Below are 22,196 nucleotides of genomic sequence, written 5' to 3'. Positions count from 1 at the left end.
TCAAACTCAGGCTCGCTCACAGTCTCACCAACCTGCCAAGCCTCTCCCTCCGTGAAAATCATCTCAGCCCTTTTGACTCTTTTCTCCAGAGCATAGCCAGTCTCCCACCATCATTGCCTCTTCCTCAGCCTATCGGAGGACGCCTCCACCTCTTCCTCAGCCGTTGGGAGGTCATCACATCAGACCAGTGGGACCTCAACATCATTCGCCACGGCTACTCTCTCAACTTCCAGGCTCTTCCACCAGACAATCCTCCCATAGAGTCTGCTTCTCACTCCTCCCAATCCCTCCTCCTCCTGAGGGAGGTACAATCCCTCCTTCTTCTCAATGCCATCGAAGAGGTGCCCTCAGACCAAAGGGGTCAGGGATTCTACTCCCGCTACTTCCTGGTTCCCAAGAAGACAGGAGACCTCCGTCCCATCCTCGATCTCCGGAACCTCAACAAGTGTCTGGTCAAGGAAAGGTTCAGAATGCTCTCCCTTGCCACGCTTTACCCTCTTCTCTCTCAACACGACTGGCTATGTTCCCTGGACCTCAAAGAGGCCTACACTCACATCCCAATCAATCCGACTTCACGTCGCTACCTACGGTTTCAGATACAGCACCGTCACTATCAGTACAAAGTGCTACCCTTTGGCCTCGCATCATCACCCAGGGTGTTCACCAAGTGCCTTATTGTGGTGGCGGCCTTCCTTAGGTCTCACGACCTCCAGGTGTTCCCCTACTTGGACGATTGGTTGGTGAAAGCACCTACGTCTCCGCTTGTGCTACAAGCCACTCAACACACCATCTCGTTCCTCCATCTCCTGGGGTTCGAGATCAACTACCCCAAGTTGCATCTGCTTCCCACACAGCGACTTCAGTTCATTGGCGCTGTTCTTGACACCACCCTGATGAGGGCGTTTCTCCCCTCCGACCGACAACGGACCCTGCTCCACCTCTGCCGTCAGGTGCTCCTTCATCACTCCATTCCAGCTAAGGCAGATGATGGTCCTCCTGGGCCACATGGCCTCGACGGTCCATGTGCTTCCTCTGGCACGTCTCCACCTCAGGACACCTCAGTGGACTCTAGCCAACCAATGGACACAGACCACAGATCCTCTTTCTCATCCCATCTCTGTGACATCGTCTCTTCAGCAATCTCTTCAATGGTGGTTGAACTCCTCCAATCTTTCCAGGGGTCTACTCTTTCATCTACCCCCTCACTCCATGATCATAACCACAGATGCCTCCCCCTATGCATGGGGAGCTCACATGGGAGATCTTCGCACCCAGGGACTCTGGACCCCTCAGGAGCATCAACATCACATCAATTTCCTGGAACTCAGGGCCATGTTCTATGCTCTCAAGGCCTTCCAGCACCTACTCTATCCTCAGGTTCTTCTCCTGTGCACAGACAACCAAGTCGCCATGTACTACATAAACAAGCAAGGCGGCACCGGATCTCCCCTCCTCTGTCAGGAGGCCATCCGCATCTGGACCTGGGCCACGGCCCGCAGTCTCTTCCTCAAGGCTGTCTATATCCAGGGCGAACAGAACTCCCTGGCAATCTCAGCCGCATCCTTCAACCTCACGAGTGGACCCTGGATCCTCCCACACTCCGCTCCATCTTTGCTCAGTGGGGCTCTCCTCAGGTGGACCTCTTTGCAGCTCCTCACAACCATCAGCTGCCCCAGTTCTGTTCCAGACTCTTCTCGCCTTACCGCCTGGCCCCGGATGCATTCCTGCTCAACTGGACGGATCGGTTCCTCTATGCCTTTCCTCCACTGCCTCTGATGTTGCGGATATTATTCAAACTCCACAGGGACAGAGCCACCATGATTCTCATCGCCCCTCGGTGGCCTCGTCAACACTGGTTCTCCCTCCTGCTCCAGCTCAGCGCCAGGGAACCCATTCCTCTTCCTGTGTTTCCTACTCTACTTACACAACAGCATCAGTCTCTACTGCATCCCAATCTGTCTTCGCTCCACCTGACAGCTTGGTTTATCTCGGGCTGACCTCTCCAGAAAATCTGTCTCAGCCTGTCCGTCGTATTTTGGATGCCTCTAGGAAACCGGCCACCCTCCAGTGTTACCATCAGAAGTGGACCCGGTTCTCCTCTTGGTGTCTACTACATCACCATGATCCCACCTCATTGGCGGTGGAAACTGTTCTGGACTATTTGCTCTCTCTATCCGATGCTGGCCTCAAGTCCACCTCGATCAGAGTCCACCTCAGTGCCATCACTGCGTTTCATGAGCCTATCCTTGGAAAACCTCTCACGGCTCATCCACTGGTTTCCCGGTTCATGAGAGGCCTCTTCAATGTCAAACCACCTCTGAAGCCTCCTCCAGTCGTCTGGTTTTATCAGCCCTCCGTTTGAGCCTCTTGCCACTACTTCACTCAAATTTCTGACATGGAAGGTGCTTTTCCTCATTGCCATCACCTCTGCCAGGAGGGTTAGTGAGCTACATGCACTGGTTGCCGACCCACCTTTCACTGTTTTTTACCATGACAAGGTGGTTCTGCGTACCCATCCTAAATTCCTTCCCAAGGTGGTCTCGGACTTCCACCTAAACCAATCCATTGTGTTGCCTGTCTTTTTCCCTAAGCCCCATTCTCATCCTGGGGAACAGGCGTTGCACACGCTGGATTGTAAGCGTGCCCTTGCATACTACCTTGACCGTACCAGGGCTCACCGCTCGTCCCCTCAGCTCTTTTTGTCCTTCGACCCTAACCGTCTAGGTCGTCCTGTCTCTAAACGGACGCTTTCCAACTGTCTTGCTGCCTGCATTGCGTTCTGTTATGCTCGGGCCGGTCTCTCACTGGAAGGTGCTGTCACGGCCCACAGGGTCAGAGCTATGGCTGCTTCTGTGGCTTTCCTCCGTTCCACGCCCATAGAGGAAATCTGCAAGGCTGCCACTTGGTCCTCAGTTCACACGTTCACTACTCACTACTGTCTGGATACCTTCTCCAGACGGGATGGACACTTCGGCCAATCTGTGTTACATAATTTATTTTCCTAATGGCCAACCATCCCTCCTCCCTCTCTGTTAGCTTAGAGGTCACCCATGCGTTAAGAATATGCGGCCTGCTTGTCCTGGGATAAAGCACAGTTACTTACCGTAACAGGTGTTATCCAGGGACAGCAGGCAGATATTCTTACGTCCCACCCACCTCCCCTGGTTGGCTTCTTAGCTGGCTTATCTTAACTGGGGACCACGCTCTCCTCTGTCGGGCGGGAAGGCACTCGCGCATGCGCGGTGCGGCCAACTAGAACTTTCTAGTTAAAAGTGTCCGTACCGGGGCTCCGTTGGTGACGTCACCCATGCGTTAAGAATATCTGCCTGCTGTCCCTGGATAACACCTGTTACGGTAAGTAATTGTGCTATACTCCTGGGGTGTTATCAATTGACATCATATGTCTATCCATTAGACCTTAGAAGTGTGCTTGATCTGCTCTGAGATTTTTTTTTTCTGTGTTCTTTGGAGGCTCGGTGCCCAGAGGTTCCCACTTCATTGGATCTCTGCCTGGGAGAAGATGCAGACTCGCAAGGATCAGCCCTTGGGAATACCTAGCTAGCCAGCCTGCTTTTATATTTTTTGCGCTCAGGGGCTATCCCTTACTTATCATCCCCGATATAAGCAGTGGCCCAGCTGCATGTTCAATCCACACACACCCCCCTTTCATAGTGAGGTTTTCCAGGGCTTGAGGTTCAGACTGAATGGCAGCCAGAAGACTAGGTTCATCCAGAAAGATACTAATGACTGATGCCAGCCTTTACAGTTGGGAGGTCATTGCAACAGACAGCCAGTACAGGAGCATTGGCCTCCTGCTCAGTAGAAGTGGTCCATAAAGCACCTGAAACTCAGAGCCATTCATCTAGTGCTTCAGGCACTAGAGACGTCTCTGGAAGTCAAGGCAGTCAGAATCTTCTTGGACAATGCAACAGTGGTTGCATATGTCAATAGGCAAGGAGGCACCAGAAGTGGCCCCATTGCGCCCAGAAGCCCAACTTCTCTTCCAGTAGGAAGAAGCTCACTTGCAGGCTGTCTCAACCCAGGGAAATGGTCTCCTTCTCCACAGACATTTGATGCCATAGTTCAGTGGTGGGAGTAGAGTCCTTCCTTTCAATGTAACTTCCAATTTCCCCAGAAGTTACATCTAAAGGGGACTTGGTGGGAAGAAGGCTCAGTGAACTTCAGTGCTGCATGTGATGATGTTACCTCTTCCTCTAAACACTTCTAAGAAACTGGTAGGTCCACTTCAGGAGGCACAAAGGGGCTAATAAGAGTCGCAGGTTTATTTTTTGGGGGGTTGCCAATAGCTGCAATCAAGAGGGAGGAGGTTGTTGAATCCACAATAGGGAGGGACGGGGGCTGCTGACTGGGAGGAGTGGGAAGGGAGGTGACCTGTGCAGATCCTTTACTGCGGGGACAAGGCCATTCACCATTCCATGTGAAAAGCCTTGTCCCCAAACCCGCAGCAACCCAGGTTGAGAAACACTGTTGTAGGGCATCTACTTCTGTTCGATTCTACAGATGGAACTTTGTAACAAGATATTTATTAATTTGCTGCAATTGAGTCATAGGGCTGTAGACAACATCCATGTAGATACAGTAGAATCCTGATGAACCAGAAAAAAAAAAAATTGGCCCTGGAGCAGCAGTGGCAAAGGTCCCGAGCTGCAAACCTCCTCCCTACAGACCCAAAGCAGTAGCAGTATTCCAGAGCCGTGAACCCCCCCTCCCTCCAGCCCCAAAGCAGTGGGAGCAATCCTGAGCCGTGAAACTCCCTCCCTCCCTCCAGCCCCAAAGTAGCAAGAGCAGTCCTGAGCTGTAAGCCATCCCCACTTCCATCTCTCCCAGGCGGCAGTACTGAAAACAAGCTACTCACGGCCAGCCCCAGCAGGGCCTTTTCTCTGATGTATCACTTCTGATGTGGCAGAGGAAAGGCCTACTGAGGGCTTGACCAGAAGCAGTCTGTTTTCAGCACTGCCTCAGCTGTTGCTATTTCAGTAAGTGATGGGGGTCCAGGTCAACAGACCAAGAAGTGTGTGTAGGCCTGTGGGGGGAGGGGCAATGGATGGATGGATGCTGGACCCATAAGTGGGGGGAGAGAAAGTGACTCAGAAAGAAGGGTAGATGCTGTCTCTACAAGTGGGGGTGGAGGAATGATAAGAGTGAGATGGGAATGGAGACAAAACTATTTTACAGTAACTATCAAGCAACCAGAAACTATAATTATCTGGATCCACCAACCCCATAGATGGTTCCATCTTCTCTTTTCAAAGCAATCCATGTCACTTCTTTCCCCAGGCCCCCTGCATTTCAGTCACCTGGAGCTTGGTCTTTACATAGAGAGCTACTTTACCTTCCTAAAAAGATTATAACCCAGTAGGTTTGCGTCCTATCCATGGGAATCACTGAATCATGTCTACAGTTATTCTTATCTTAGGTTCATAAGAAAATAAAATTTAAAAAACTGAAAAAAACCTTAAATCCTGCCTCTCTTCAAACCTCCGGTGTATTTTGAGCACACTAATCGCTAACGCGCCCATTATATTCTATGGACACGTTAGCATTTAGAGTGCGCTAAATTGGTTAGCGCGCCTTAGTAAAAGACCCCTTAATTGCAGCAGCAATACTTGGCCAGGAGAAATGCACCAGGACGTTCATTGAAACCTTAGAATCCTGGTTCCAAAGTCTAATCACTAGGTGTCACCAGTGATGATGAGTTTCTGCCCCTAGGATCTGAGGATGCTGTTTCTATACCATCAGCCAAAAAAATCAGACATAGTACACTGCCACTGGCTATTTATTTTTGTCTTTTTATCACTGCTGAAATGATGTGGATAGTATGAAAATTACTTCCATTTTGAATCTAATGAATGAAGCTCACATAATTCAGTTTTGCACTATAAGCATACATGTTCACAGTAGTTTGATATTTAGACATGCGTGTTTTAAAATCTGTTAGCTATACCTAAGTTTCTTTTACAAAACCATAGCGCAGTTTTTAGCACCAGCCGTAGCAGTAACAGCTCTGATGCTCACAGGAATGCCTATGAGCATTGGAGCTGTTACCACAGAGGCTCGCACTAAAAACCACACTATGGTTTTGTAAAAAGGGGAGGGGGTGCTGTAGGAATAAATTAATTTCAGTGATTATACACACAAAACTACACAACTTTATGTATACGTTTTGAGATCAATGGGAAAAAATTAAACTGGGATTAACCAATCTACAGAGATTAAGAGAATGGCATAGATATTGTATGATGCACACAGAGGGAAAAGCACAGTTACTTACCGTAACAGGCATTATCCAGGGACAGCAGGCAGATATTCTCTACATGTGGATGACGTCATCCAAGGAGCCCCGTCGCGGACAGCTTTTCAAGCAAACTTGATTGAAGATCTTGAAGTTTGCTAGTGCTGCACCGCGCATGCATGTGCCTTCTAGAGAGCGCGTCTCAACGTGGTCCTCAGTTCAGATAGCTAGCAAAGAAGCCAAACCGGGGAGGCGGGTGGATTGCGAGAATATCTGCCTGCTATCCCTGGATAACACCTATTACGGTAAGTAACTGTGCTTTATCCCAGGACAAGCAGGCAGCATATTCTCTATATGTGGGTGACTTCCAAGCCAACCAGGATGGGACAGGGGGAGAGTTGGCAATTTAAGAGAACAATTACGCAAAACCAGCCATCGTGTCTGGAAAAAGTATCCAGACAATAGTGAGAGGTGAAAGTATGAACCAATGACCAAGTAGCGGCCTTGCAGATTCCTCAATAGGCATGGACCTGAGGAAAGCAACATATGCCGCCATCGCTCTGACTTTATGCCCTGTGACCCGACCCTGCAGCGGGAGACCAGCCTGAGTGTAGCAGAAGGAAATACAAGCAGCCAACCAGTTGGACAAGGTGCGCTTGGAAACAGGATGCCCCAACCGATTTGGATTGAAGGATATGAAGAGGAGCCATCTGACGAGATTGGGTGCGTTGGAGGTAAAAAGCCAACGCCCTCTTACAGTCAAGAATGTGAAGCGCCACCTCTCCAGGATGAGAGTGGGGCTTAGGAAAAAACACCGGAAAAACAATGGTCTGGTTGAGGTGGAAATCCGAAACCACCTTAGGAAAGAACTTAGGATGAGTACAAAGGACCACCTTGTCATGATGAAAAACAGTAAAAGGCGGGTCCGCAACAAGAGCTTGCAGCTCACTGACTCTGCGAGCAGACGTGAGGGCAATCAGGAACAAGACCTTCCAAGTGAGAAACTTCAAATGAGCCTTATCAATGGGTTCAAATGGAGGTTTCATCAATTGAGTCAGAACCACCTTAAGATCCCAAACCACCAGGGGAGGCTTGAGTGGAGGATGAATATTGAAAAGGCCCTTCATAAACCGGGAAACCACCGGATGGACAGAGAGCGGTTTCCCATCAAGCAGCTGATGAAAAGTAGCAATCGCACTGAGGTGGACTCGAATGGGTGTCGATTTGAGACCAGACAGAGACAAGTGCAACAGATAATTCAGCACTGAAGACAAGGAAGTAGAAAGTGGCTCCAGGCGATGCCCAGTACACCATGCAGCAAATCTAGTCCATTTCTGGGAGTAGCACTGTCGAGTGGAACTCTTCCGAGGCGCCTCGAGAACATCCCTCACCGACATAGAGAAATCGAAGGAGGGAGTCACGTGGAGAGGAATCAAGCTGTTAAGTGTAGAGACTGCAGATTGGGATACAGCAGCGAACCCTGACTCTGAGACAGCAGAGAAGGAAACACAGGCAGAAGTAGAGGCTCCCTGACACTGAGTTGGAGGAGAAGGGAAACCTACGGCTGCTATCAAAATCATGGCGGCATGAGCTGACTTGATGTTCTAGCGTCCACAGAATCAGCAGAAAAGGAGGGAATGCATAGAGGAACCCGCACAACCAATCCAGAAAGAAGGCATCTACCTCGAGATGATCTGGGGAGTAAATCCTGGAGCAGAAGCGAGGCAACTTGTGGTTGAAGGGTGAGGCGAACAGATCTATCTATGGTGTCCCCCATTGAGCAAACACCTGATGCAGAGTCGAGGAATGGAGTGACCATTCGTGAGGCTGGAGAAAGCGACTCAATCCGTCCGCCAGGCAGTTTTGTGCACCCTGGATGTAGACTGCTCGAAGGAAGATGTTGTGGCGTATCGCCCACTCCCAGAGCCGAAGAGCCTCCCGGCAGAGAGACAGGGAACCCGTACCCCCCTGCTTGTTCACATAATACAGCGCCACCTGGTTGTCCGTGCGCACCAGGACCACGCAATCCTGAAGCAAATGCCGAAAGGCGACCAGCGCATTTAAAATGGCCCGAAGCTCCAGCAGGTTGATGCGACAGCGACGATCAGCACTCGACCAAAGGCCCCGAGTCCGGAGGCCATCGAGGTGAGCCCCCCAGGCATACGCAGAGGAGTCCTTTGTAAGGACCTTCTGCGGCGGGGGCGTGAGAAAGAGAAAACCTTTGGAAAGATTGGAAGAGAGCGTCCACCAGCGGAGCAAACGCCTCAAGGAAGGAGTCACCGCAATGTGCTGAGAGGTGGAATCCCGGTCCTGTCTCCACTGGGACGCCAGAGTCCACTGGGGTACCCAGAGGTGAAGTCTGGCAAAAGGAGTCACATGAACGGTGGAGGCCATGTGTCCCAACATGATCATCATCTGCTTGGCCGAGGCCGTAGACTGAAGGGAGACCTGCCGGCACATGTGAATGAGGGTGGCCTGCCGAGGTTGAGGCAGAAACGAGTGGAGGCGAACCATGTCCAAAATCGCCCCAATGAACTGCAGAGACTGAGAGAGGCACAACTGGGGCTAGGGGAAGTTGACCTCGAAGTCCAGACACTGAAGGAACGTAATAGTCCGTTGGGTCACTGAAATAACCTCCCGCCATGATGGTGCTTTGATAAGCCAGTCGTCAAGGTACGGGAACACTTGAAGACATTGCGACCGCAGGGCCGCCGCCACCACCACAAGGCACTTCGTGAAGACTCGTGGGGACGAAACGAGCCCGAACGGAAGGACTCAATCCTGCAGGTGAAGGTCTCCCATTTGAAAGCGAAGGAATCTGTGAGAGGCCGGGTGAATTGGGATGTGAGTATAGGCCTCCTTCAGGTCCAGGGAACATAGCCAGTCTCCCTCGTCCATCAGGGGATACAGTGTGGGAAGAGAGAGCATACGGAACTTCTCCTTGACCAGGAACTTGTTCAGCACATGGAGGTCCAGGTAGGGTGCAGATCCCCGGTCTTTTTGGAGAGTAGAAAGTACTGGGAGTAGAACCCGGTGCCCTGCTGACACAAAAGGACCACCTCCACCGCCCGGAGGCAAAGAAGGGCATGAGCCTCCTGGAGAAGGGGGAGTAGCGCTCTGTTGGAAGGACACTCTCTTGGAGGCAGGTCCGGAGGAGGCGTCCGGAAGTGTAGGGAATACCCCTCTCTGATGACAGAGAGGACCCAGTTGTCCAAAGTTATCAGTTCCCATGGAGGCGGCCCCCTATAGGCAGAGGAGAAGACTCAAGGACGGAGGGGGCCGGCCCGCTCCAACCGGGCCAGTCAAAAAGACGGAGCAGGCTTGGCCGCCGCAGGCATCTGAGGCTTCTGAGGGGCCCTTTGCTGCTGCGGACGCCGAGGAGGCGACCGGGAAAAAGCCAGTGTGGACTTTTGAGGATAACGCCGGGGAGGCAACTTGTATGACTTAGGAGGAGCAGGCTTCACCTTGGGCCTAACCAAGGAGGCAAAGGAGCGCTCATGCTCGGAGTGGCGTTTGGTGGCTGCCTTGATGGAGTCGTCAAAGAGTTCATTGCCCAAACACGGTAGATTCACCAGCCGGTCCTGCAGATTCGGGTCCATGTCAACTATGCGGAGCCAGGCTAGGTGGCGCATGGCTACCGCAAAGGCGGTGACCTTCGAGGAGAGTTCAAAGGCATCATAGGTCGCCTGAAACATATAAAGTCGAATCTGTGACAACGTATCCAGGAGCTGCGAAATTCCATCCGGCGATGAACAGGCAAATCCTCCTGAAACGAGGGCATGGATTTGATGCACTGTTTCAGATATGACGTAAAAGTAAAACTGTGATTAAGAACCCTGTTCGCCATCATCAAATTTTGGTACAGGCGTCTGCCTAACTTGTCCATAGTCCGGCCCTCCCGGCCCAGCAGGACAGCCGCGTAGACCTTGGAAGGATTAGACTTCTTCAAGGAAGACTCCATCACCAAGGATTGGTGGGAGAGCTGAGCCTTCTCAAACCCCTTACAGGTGACCTGGACTCCATCTTGGACAGAATGGCCGGAATAGAGTAAGGTGTCTCTAAATTCCGGAAGAAAGTCTGCTGCAAAACTGGGTTCAAGGGGAGGCGAAGGGATTCCTTCGGTGGGTAAGGAAGCTCCATCTCCTCCAAATATTCCCAAGTATACCTGGATCCGGACTGAAGGTCCAGTTGCAGCGCCTTGCCCATGTCCATCACAAACCTGGTGAAGGAGGACGGCTTGCCCATAGAATGCCCCTCAAGGGGGGAAGCCGAGCAGGACTTAGGGGCAGCAGAGAACGAGGGGGAAGCCTTCCTCGAATACTGTGCCGGCAGGTCAGTGTTCATAAGCATGGACGTCGAGGAGGCCCTGCTGAGAGAACGAGTGGGGAGTTGACGACAGCCTGCGCTTATAGAGCCTGGAAGGCAAGGACCCAGGGGTCCGAGGAACGGAGGTCCAGGAAGCCTGCCTCGGCGAGCCTCGGGAGGAAGATTCCTTCCGACTCGGCAGAGGGGCTGGCGTCTTCAACCTCGAAGCTCCTCGGTGCGGAGACGAGGGTCAGACAATACGAGGTCGGAGGGCTTGATGGACCCCATAGTGCGAGGGCCTGGCAACCTACCCCACCTCAGGGGAGAATCCCTGGGCCGTTTGGTGGACCGCTGTCTCGAGGAAGAAGTATGTTTAGGCCGGCGCTTCGACCGAGGTCGGGCGGCAGGAGAAGTCCGCCTCGAGGGAGCAGGTGAGGAGGCACTTGAGGACGAGCATCAAGACCAATGCACATATCCTCAAACATGGGCACCGAGACCAAAGGGTTTGGATGAACTGGTGCAGCAGTGCACTCCGAGGGCGACCTCGATGTAGAGTATTCCCATAATGTAGAGGCACACTTAGGAGGAGGTCTCGTCGAGGCCTGCAGGACTACACTCACTGCCTAGTTGGCCAGAGACTCTGAGGATGGCTTCTTTGGTAGATGAGCTGAACCTGAAGGAGGAAGAGGAGACTTACTCGAGGCCGAGGTCTTCGAAGCCGGAGCTACCAAGGCCTTTGAGGTCGAGGACCGAGGTCTTTGAGGCCAACGTCGAGACCGAGGCTGAGGTTGAAGCCGAGACCGGGATCGAAGTCTTATCCGACGACGGGTCCATGTTGAAGAGTTCCACAATCTTGGCCCGCCTGTGATGAAGAGCCCAAGGCTGAAGGGTGGCACAATGAGGGCAAGAGTCCGTAGGGTGGTCAACACCCAGGCAAAGGATACACCAATGGTGCAGGTCTGTGATGGAGATCACCCGACTGCACTGTGTGCACTTCTTGAACCTGGTAAGAGGCCGAGACATAAGGCAGGAAGGAATGCCGCAGCCACTGCGAGGCTGGGCGGCCAAGGTAAAACCGGGGACCGCCGGTCGCGGAAAACAAAAAAATTATTCTATTTTATTTATTTATTTTTGTTTGTTTGTAAAAAGAAGAAAAGACACGGCACAGCGACTTCCGAGAAAATAATAAAAGAAGTCGCAGTGCAAGAAAGGCACTTAGATTCACAGAGAAGAGAGACAGGGCTTTCTGGCTCCACGGAAACTAAGAACTGAGGACCACGTTGAGGAGACGCGCCCTCTAGTGGGGCGGGAAGGTACACACATGCGCGGTGCAGCACTAGCAAACTTCAAGATCTTCAGTCAAGTTTGCTTGAAAAGCTGTCCGCGACAGGCTCCGTGGATGACATCACCCACATGTAGAGAATATGCTACCTGCTTGTCCTGGGATAAAGTAAGCTATTCTTAACTGAACTATTACTTAAATCACCATTCTTATGGGTAGTTCATGTGCAAAAAAAGGTAGAAAACTAGTATTTCTGTTAGAAAAACATATTTAAATTTTATTGTCTTCATATAAAATATAAATTTGCATCCTTCTACAGATTCCAGATTCTAAATTTGAGATATATATATATATAGTTTTGCTTACATAAAATATATTTAGAAATACTAAAGCCAAAATGGAATTCTCACCTTACTCAATTTGATTAGCAAAGAATATATATTATACCTCCCTAATTAAAAATCAAAAATAGAAATACCAAGGCCAAATTGTACCTTGTAAGACTTTTTTGTTTAACTAAACACCAAACCTTTTTCTTTTTTATCTTTATGTACCACCCTATCCCAAAAAAATATTAGAAAAACTTCTATATGCTGGGATCTGCTTAAGGAATTTTATAATCCCAGTTCTCACTACAAACAATATTCCCCATTTCATAGAATGTCAGTAAATCAGATTCCAGTGCATATCCATTTGGTACTACATTGCAATTAAAACAGAATCTCAAGGACTAGTTTCAAAATTCCTACTAGAATAGTCCAAAAGATGGATTCTTCTTCCTGAGTTGTATCTTGTGGTAAATGCTGCTTCTTTTGACTTGTCTCCATCTTCTCTGGGTCATATGATGATTCAAGAAATGGATCCAATACAATCGTTCTGTCATAATATACTTTCATTTCATACTCGCTCTCCAGGTGCGAGGGATGACCATAGACTCCTATTCCTACTGGACGCTGGAAATGAGCCGGCACAACAATAACATCCTGGCCACAGGTTGCTGATTGTAATTCATACTCATCAAAACTGGGATGAAGGGTTGTATCAGACACATACAAATCTGCATCGCCTCTTAAACTCTGCATTTTGAGTATTATTTTCCCTTCATGATTTAGCCTTAAATAGCTGTAGTTCCCCGCTCCAATCTGACCTTGGACGACATGAAGCAGCATCCACTGAGCTGGAGCTCGCTCTTCCTCAAAGCCATGTACTAACAACAAGGCTGGCAGTACGCATAGGATTCCTCTCCAGTGTGTTCTCATAGTTCTACAAGCTTCTCCTTAAATGGATGAGGTTCCTTTTCCTATGGCATTTGTAACCATCCTGCTCGTTAAACAAAAGAAAAATGGTCAAAGACCAAAAATGTTAACTCAGACTAAAAGCAGATTGTACTGTAGTGCATCCTCATGATCTGAAAAGTCGGTAAATTAAAACAAAAATTTACAATACCATTTGCACACTATAACGTGAATACATGTGGTCACCTATGTGTGAAGACTAAGCAGCTGGTGCGTGTGTTACCGCCATCAAACACTAGGGATCTGCAGTAATGCTTAACATGCATTAAGAGCAGTATACATTTTATGCTAGCTGCTTAACATCTGAATGGGCAGAGATCAGTCCGACAGTGCAGCTGGCTTGGGCCGCTCCTCCCTTCCTCCCCCAGGATGTAACAGTGCCATGCAATAAATGCGGGCCAGATACTGTGCACATCCCCTGCATTTGCTGCACAGACTTTGCACTTAACTTTTGCAATTACGGTGCAGTAAGTGCAAAACCTCACCATACTTTACTAAACATACCTATACACTCCTGTCTCTTTATAAACACTATATATTTATGATCTATTTGTTATATTATATTGATGCACTTATTGCACGTTTAAAAATGAATAAAGAATTAAAAAAAAAAAAAACACACTAGCACAAACCCTGCACATGTAGCACCCAAAATGAAGCTCCAGAAATGACACCTGCTGAGGAGCAGGTCTAAATATTTAAATCACAACTGCACTCATGCACCACCTAAAACTCCTCCCCTAAACATAAGTGACTTTAAGCATAAGTCGACATCTACCGGTAAGCGCCACATAACGTCCTGTGAAAGTGGATGATATGTGATTTGGATGTCGTGTGAACACGTATTTAGCACAGCTAGGCCTAATGACTACTTTAGTATAGTCCTGTCCCAGTCATCTGTACAATCACCACCCCCACCCCCCTCTCTCTCAGAGAACCAGTGTAGGCCTCCCCCAGGGCCTACCTTAGACTCTGGAAAACCAGTGAGGTGGGTCAGGGCAGGAGCAATCTTCTTACGCCCCTGTCTCGCTGAAAATATGGCTGCCATGAGTTCTCGTAGCAACCCCACAAGTGTTAACAGGAACTAACGGCAGTCAGTTTTTTAGCAAGACTGCATGGGCAGGAGCATAAAAGGATTGCTCTTGCCCCGACCCACCCCGCTGCCAGAGTCTAAGGTAGGCCCAGAGGAAGGGCTACACTGGTTCTTCGAGAAAGAGGGAGGTGAGCTGTTGCTGCAGGGCTGAGAGTGGCTGCCAGATGGACTTACTTGAGGTGAGGAGAGAACAATGGGAAGTGGGGAGAGTGGATTTTTATGGGCCATGGACGTTAACGCAAATGGGCGTTGTCTGGAATGACGTTATAAGGCACATGACTGTAATTACACCACACATGCTTTTAAGCCTCAGGTAATTTTATAAAAGCCCTTTCATATTTATAAAACAGTGTTTTAAATGTGAAAATGTGTATTACTGTGAGGTAGGGATATGGATATTAGAAAAAAAATTATAAAGGGTAAAAAAAGAGGAATATATTACATGATAAAATGTCTGTTCTATAGCCAGTGACACTGTTCTGCACAATTGGGTTGTTATCCCTTCCTGTCAGCAGTAGGTAAAGAAAACTGAATGCTACCAGGTATAAGTTGGGGTGCTCCTTGGAAAATACAGTACGAGTCTGCCCAAACTGCAGAAGGTCCCAATGTAATGCATCTATGCCCCATCAACCACTGCAGCTGCAATGATAAATCAAGCATGCAAAATGCCAGAGTGCCACGCGCTACCCTTGCATATACCAGGATAAAGCAATATTACAGGAACCCCGCATTTCTGACAATCAGAAAAACAATTAGTCTTTTCAGTTAAAAAAGGGAATATAAGTGCACACCCACAACCCTGGACCAAGATCTTCCAAAGATGGGAATTGCAGAACAGTATCACCAACTAAAGAAAAGATAATTAAAAAGATAACTTCTCCATTTACATCAGCTCCACTGTTCTGCATAATCGGGATATACTGAAGCAGGTCTATCGGAAGACAAGGCATACCCGGATGATGTTTTTATCAAAGTCCAATCAGACTCTAGCCAAAACATCCTGCCCATAGTGCTTAATAAAGGAATGGAGTGACAACCCAAGTCACTGTCCTGCAAATCTCCTCAGGGGGTCAGCATCTATGAGACAAACATGTTTTTTTTTATTACATAGGATTTTTTGGACCCCAGTTCGATTACAAAAAATAGATAAATCTAAATCTAACAGATGCTGGCACTGTCATATTAATATAGGGACTTTGGATCATCTGTTATATTTTTGTCCACTGATATTTAGTTTCTGGAAGTCAATTTGGGGACAAATAAATCTCATTCTTGGGTCATCTATCCCCCTTATCCTATGAGGCTGTAATTTGCGATACATTACTTCATGTTAAGCCTACATTAGACAAGTATAAAAGTTGCCTTTTCCTGATCACACATAATTGGAAGAACCATGACAGGATTAATTATACTTTTTGGTGGGTAAATGTGTGTACCATATATAAGTATGAAAGAATGATGGCAGAACGTTTGGGGACTAGTAAATCCTTTAATGATGTATGGAGTCCATTGACTACTTTTGTTGCATTACAGTAAGGGTCATGTTTCTTCCCTTTTCATTAGATTTCTTTACACAACCAGGGAAGGTGGGTGGGTGGGGGAAGGGAAATATACGTTGAGGAGTTAAATTATTTAATTATAATATTGAAATCACATCATATGTATTATTGTATTAATAATTAAGATGAGGATGGGAGTAAATGAATGTTTAATGTAATAATTGTATAGTTATTAGTGCGTTTTATGCAGTATTTATGATTTACCAATTGTATTGCACTATCAAAGTTTGAAAATCAATAAAGATTTAAATAAATAAAAAAATCTCCTCAGGGGTCACTGTCTAGAAAGCAGCCTGAGCCCTAGCCTTCAGCCCCTGCTGGTTCTTGCAGATGTAGGTAGATACAATAACCACCTCATAATGGAGGCCTTAGGGTCATGGAAAAGCACAAAGATGTGGTTAAAGAGATGAAACATTCATTTCTTTCAGGTACTGGAGAAGCATCCTCTGGACATCTAACTTGTGAAGCCTCTGGTCTGAAAGAGTGAAAACCTTCTACCACAAAGGAAGACAAGCAGACCTCCTGATTCACATGGAATGAAGACCCCACTTTGGGCAGAAAGAAGGCAGAAAGAAGGCAGAAAGTTCTATGTGAAGGAAAGATGTGTATCAACAGGACAAAGCCTGCATTTCAGAGACTCTATGAACAGAAGTGATAGGCACCAGGAACAGTGTTTTGAGAGGAAGGGCCTTGATAAAGGCCAAGCTCCGAGGCTCAAAAGGGAGTCTTCAACCAGGCCCAAACGACCAGACTTCAGTTCCATAAATAAAAGGATGAATGAAGCAGAGGACACAGATGTGCCACTCCCTTCAACAATCTGGCCACCTCTCTACACAATGCCAGAGAAATTTGCCTTTCATGTTCCCTTGAAACTGGACAGAGTAGAAACCAGAACCCTCAGAGAGCTCAAAGCCAGCCCCTGGTCCAGGCCTTGCTGTAGAAATCCCAAAATATATTTTCAAATACACATCAAACCATGATATAAACCAGAGATGTAGAGGACTTCTTGGAGCGCAGCTGCATAGAACATAAGAATAGCCTTACTGGGTCAGACCAATGGTCCATCAAGCCCAGTAGCCCATTCTCACGGTGGCTAATCCAGGTCACCAGTACCTGCCCAAAACCCAAGGAGTAGCAATATTCCATGCTACCGATCCAGGGCAAGCAGTGGCTTCCCCCTTGTCTTTCTCAATAACAGACTATGGACTTTTCCTCCAGGAACTTGTCCAAACCTTTCTTAAAACCAGCTATGTTATCCACTCTTACCACAAGCTCTGGCAAAGCGTTCCAGAGCTTAACTATTGTCTAAGTGGAAAAAAAAATTCCTCCTATTGGTTTTAAAAGTATTTTCCTGTAACTTCATTGAGTGTCCCTTAGTCTTTGTAATTTTTGACGGAGTGAAAATTCGATCCACTTGTACCCGTTCTACTCCACTAGGATTTTGTAGACTTCAAATCATATCTTCCCTCAGCCGTCTCTTTTCCAAGCTGAAGAGCCCTAACTGTTTTAGTCTTTCATCATACGAGAAGAGTTCCATCCCCTTTATCATCTTGGTCATTTTTCTTTGAACCATTTCTAGCACCACTATATCTTTCCTGAGATAAGGAGAACAGAATTGAATGCAATGCTCCAGCTGAGGTCGCACCAAGGAGCGATACAGGGGCATTATAACATTCTTAGTCTTGTTAACCATCCCTTTTTTAATCATTCCTAGCATCCTGTTTGCTTTTTTAGCCACCGCCGCACATTGGGTGGAAGATTTCATCGTATTGTCTACAATGACACCCAGATCTTTTTCTTGGATGCTAACCTCCAAGGTGGACTCTAGCATCCAGTAACTGTGATTTAGGTTATTCTTCCCAATATGCATCACTTTGCATTTGTCCACATTGAATTTCATCTGCCATTTGGACGCCCAGTCTTCCAATTTCCTAAGGTCCACCACAGGGGAGAAAACACGCTTCTCTAAATGCCTCCTCTCAATAGCCAGACTGAAAGACAGAAGGAATCAGGGTTGTCCATTATTACTGGTCCTTTCTCATGTTATCTACCCCATTGCAGCTTTTGGTATCATCTGCAAAGAGGTAAACATTATCAGACAACCCTTCAGCAATATCGCTTACAAAAATTTTAAAAAGAAGAAGTCCAAGAACTGAACCTTGAAGCACACCATTGGCAACTTCCCTTTCCTTTGAGTGAGCTCCATTTACCATCACCCTCTGTCACCTTCCACTCAACCAGTTCCAAACCCGGTCCATCTGTTACTATCATTGTAACAATATACTGAAATGTTCTACTTGGTATGCAGTGGCAGCCAAAAAAGCAAACAGGAAACTAAGAATTATTAGTAAAGAGATGGTAAATAAGACTAAGAATATTATGCCTTTGAATTGCTCTATGGTGCAAGCTCATTTTGAGTATTGCATACAGTTTTGGTTGCTGTTACCTCAAAAAAAGATATAGCAGAATTAGAAAAGATTCAAAGAGCAACCAAAATGATACAGGGATAGAAATCTTCTCATATGAAGATATTAGGATTCTTCAGTTTGGAAAAGATGGCTAAGAGGGGATATAATCGAGGTCTACAAAATCCTGAGTGGTGTAGAACAGGTTAAGTGTATCAATTTTTTTTTTTACTCTTTGAAGCTCTGGAACTCACTGCTGGAGGTTGTGGGAACAGCAGTTAGCGTAACTGGGTTTATAAAAGGTTTGGCAAGTTTCTAGAGAAAAAAATCCATAGTCTGGTATTGAGATAGAAGTGGGGGGAAGTCACTGCTTGCCCTGGGATCTATGACATAGAATGCTGCTTTTATTTGGGTTTCTGCCAGGTACTTGTGACCTAGATTGGCCACTGTTGGAAGCAGGATACATGGCTAGATAGACCATTGGTCTGACCTAATATGGCTACTCTTATGTCTTTTAGACAATTGCCCTGCCCTTACTGGAGGTGCATTAATAGTAACCTGACTCCAAGAGGATTCTTGGGTTGTGAATGAGTACCCAAGTCCTCCCTCTGCAGTTGGAAAAAAGGAATCTCATTAACACCTGAAGGCTCCTGCAGACAGTCACAGTGTAGGGAAAAAGGACCAGCAACAGAACTGTGCTTCTGGGTCACTTTCTACCTCTACCTTGTGCCTTATTCATTTGCCAATTTTGTCTGTTTACAAAACTCACAATGGGGAAAAAAAAAGTAAATAAACCAAGCTACTCATGTTTGCAAGTACCAAAACAGATTACTCACCCCCAAGGAAGGGAAACAGGGAATTAAATTACAACTTATGCAATATGCTTTGGGGGGGTTGTGTTTTTTTTTTAATGCTGTGAAATTGTGAATGAATGGCTGTAAACTGAACACCAGCAATAATCACCGCTGTAACGGCAACAAGTGAGCAGTAGAAGTATTAGATTTAATATTTACTCACAGCAGCTCAAGGCATGCAGAAGCGACTCCCCTTCAAGCACTAGCACAAAAACAATCCAATAGAGACAGAGTCATGTGAAGGACCATGCCCCAAAGATTCTATGGCTTGAATCTAACAGCCTTTGAACTGTAGCTGCGACCTTTCTTTCTCTGATCACACAACCGAGGAATCCACAAAACAGTCGATTAGGGGCTGGCTCTAACACTGAGGCAGATGCGTCCTGAGAGTCCAAGTCCCCTCAGGTGCCTCTTGGTGCACTGATAGACTTCCCCCTAGAGTCTTGTCCATCCAGATAAGCTCTCCACATCAGATTGACAAATACTAGAGAAAATGCCGTATTAAGCCGTGTGGAACCTTCATGCTTCTGTGCTTAGAATGACCACTATTCTGGAGCTCTGAAAGGGATTTACTCTCAATCAATACGGCCCCGGCCATTCTTCAGCCCTAGAGAGTAAAGAGGAAGCTAAGTTGGCCATTCCCACCCCCCTTTACATGCTGCATGGTACATGATGCAAGGGCATTCTTCAGACACCCATCCAGTGCAAACTTGGCATGAATTGAGGTTAAAGGAGCCAGAAGACTCCATCCGAGCCAGTTTTGAGGCAAAATGAGGTGATTTGAAACTTGTGGAGAACCTTGGAAAAGAAAAAAAACAGGAAATCTAAGTTGGGTCCCGGCAGCAGTGTTTTGGTGTCAAAACACGGTTCCAAAACTTTTTAACTAAATAAAACAGCGATTTTAGGATTTTGGAGGTGGGTAAACCTAAAGGAAGGGGGCAGAAACTTTTAAAAAAAGGTTTTAAATACCCCCCCTAAAAAAAAAAAAAATAATAATTTTTCCTCATAGGCCTTACTCACTGTGAACTGCACTGGAAATGTGCTGCAACCTACCTCAACTCCTAAGATAGCTGGATCTTGGAGAAGAAATCACTGCCTCAAACTGACTCCGAATGCTGAATCTTCAGGCTGCCAGTCGCAGACCTGAAAGGGGGAAGATGAACTGCAGCCGGCACCCTGCAGGACCTCGCTAAGCCTCCTACAGAAGCTTGACAGCCTGCACTCAAGCTCCTGTGATGCAGTAGGCAAGCAATGCTACGATTACAGCCCCCAAGCTGCAAAAATGTTTCTGCAGGCTGGCCAACAGGTACTACAAAGGGATTGGCCTGTCAGCTGCAGACCTCAGTCTTCTTCTCCTCCATACAAGTAGAGCTGTTGAGTACTGAAAGCGGTTGAAAATTTGTGAAAAAGAATAGAAAAAGACCCCCCCCAACAAAAAAAAAAAAAGAAAAAAGAAATATACAGATCAGATCAGAAAGACTCCTTCCGGCTTGCGTGCACAAGGAAAAACTGAAGGGGACAGCAGAGCCCTCTAGTGAAGGAAGACGGATTCAAGAGCTGGAGTGGATTTCTTCTGTACGACTCTCAAACATGGAGATATTACCTGTCCATCCAGAATAATGCACCTATTGCACTAGAAATGTTCCTGCTAGAATATTACTTTTGTTTCAGTTAAGTTGAAAACTACTTGTGGGTCTTCAACAAATTTAGCATCTAGATAGAACACTGTCATTCCAAGCAGGCAAATGGAATAAATGCCTAACCACCCTCATCTCAAATACACCCTCCTACCAATCCTTCAGGAAATCAATTAAAACCTATCTCTTTCATAAATTTCTCCGACTCCTTCCTGCCTTGTTGTATCTCTGAAATACTTATTGTATCTCTGATATTCTTTTGGATATACCTAACCTCTCTCGGCTTACTAATGTAATTGAAAATATTTTCTGTAACATCGCTGTCTGTGTACAGTCTCTTCCTCTGTAAACCGCTCTGAACTGCTTGTGGTATTGTGGTATACAAAAATAAAGTTGTTATTATTATTATTATACAAGGCTGAAATTTGTTAAATAGTTGTACTTTGACTAGGATTTTTGGTATCTCATGGTGCCAATAGGTAAAATTGTTCGCAGGCTATTTTCCTATAAATTTGCTCCTGAGTTTAATCCAAAGTCTGTAATATCTCAAACCTGTTTGCATCTGGGAGTGACTATTTCCATAGGAAATATTTTTTGTAGGATTTGACAATACAATTTAGGTGTACTATTTTCCCAGATCTCTCACTATTGTCTAACCCCCCTAAAGTGAATTTTCAGCCCAGGTCCAGAGCTCCCCAACCTCTTACTCCAGCATCTTTTCTCTCCTCCTCGGTCTTATCCAGTATTCCCCGTGGCAAAGATCCCAAGTAACAGGCATTCAGCTCCCCTCACACGCAGAGTTCCCTTCTTCATACGCCACCGGGAACTGGTCTTCCCTTCCTGTGGTCTCGCCATCTCCCCCTCACCCCCCATCCTGCCGTCTAACGCATACCTGAAATCACCCAACACCTGTCTCACAGCTCTCCTTCTCCACAGCCCCGACCCCTCCAACACAACTTCTCTCCCCCGGCTGCTCCCGCCCTCTTTGCCGGAAACAGGAAGTGAGGTCAGAGGAGGACGGCACGCCAGAGGGGGAAAACCCCGAAACGAAAGCTACGGAACTGATCGCGGACGATCACAAAGATACGTTGGGAAAGTAGACAAGTGCAGGGGAACGAGATAGAAGTGGCCAACTGTCTACCGTGGTCCTCCCGCCCTCTTTGCCTTGGCTGATCCGGGAAGACAGACCGGCCTCATCGAGGTCGCCTGACATGTCGGCGCATGCGTGTTTCAAGTTTATTAAAGGTTTTGATAAACCGCTTAAGCAATGAAAATCTAAGCGGTGTACAATAAAATATTTAGGAAAAACATATAATATCAACACACATAATTACATACATGAAATGAAGAAGGGAAAAAATACAATGGGTATATAGGAAAGAACGGTTGCAGTCAGATCGCGTCTTGTATTCAATTTTTTTTTTCTTCTTTATAATTCAAACCAGTTCTACAAATTATTTTATGCATACAGTTGGAGTTAAGGGCAGGCTGGTTATGGCCCTTCTCGCCCCCA

General features: G+C 47.0%; 1 protein-coding gene across 4 annotated transcripts; it reads right to left on the bottom strand.

Annotated features, from left to right (window-relative positions):
• Positions 1-11,985: 11,985 nt before the first annotated feature.
• C3H6orf120 (chromosome 3 C6orf120 homolog) lies at positions 11,986-21,739 on the bottom strand. 4 transcript variants are annotated; one of them, XM_033939704.1, is made up of 2 exons: positions 21,391-21,528; positions 11,986-13,160 (listed from the first exon to the last, which is right to left on the bottom strand). In XM_033939704.1, exon 2 carries the CDS (start codon positions 13,097-13,099, stop codon positions 12,551-12,553), a length of 549 nt encoding a protein of 182 aa, XP_033795595.1. In that variant the 5' UTR covers positions 13,100-13,160; positions 21,391-21,528; the 3' UTR covers positions 11,986-12,550. The 4 variants fall into 4 exon arrangements, with proteins under 4 accessions (XP_033795595.1, XP_033795596.1, XP_033795597.1 ...); XM_033939705.1 differs by having other exon boundaries at positions 21,384-21,405; XM_033939706.1 differs by lacking the exon at positions 21,391-21,528 and adding an exon at positions 20,100-20,120.
• Between the last annotated feature and the right edge of the window lie 457 nt (positions 21,740-22,196).

This window comes from Geotrypetes seraphini, chromosome 3, assembly GCF_902459505.1.
Source record: "Geotrypetes seraphini chromosome 3, aGeoSer1.1, whole genome shotgun sequence".
Taxonomy (NCBI): domain Eukaryota; kingdom Metazoa; phylum Chordata; class Amphibia; order Gymnophiona; family Dermophiidae; genus Geotrypetes; species Geotrypetes seraphini.
The sequence above is the reverse complement of the archived record's forward strand: the minus strand, read 5'-3'. Positions and strand labels throughout refer to the sequence as shown.

Bases quoted from the DNA above. Each gene is read 5' to 3' on its own strand.
- C3H6orf120 (XM_033939703.1), bottom strand. From the start codon at position 13,099: ATGAGAACACACTGGAGAGGAATCCTATGCGTACTGCCAGCCTTGTTG.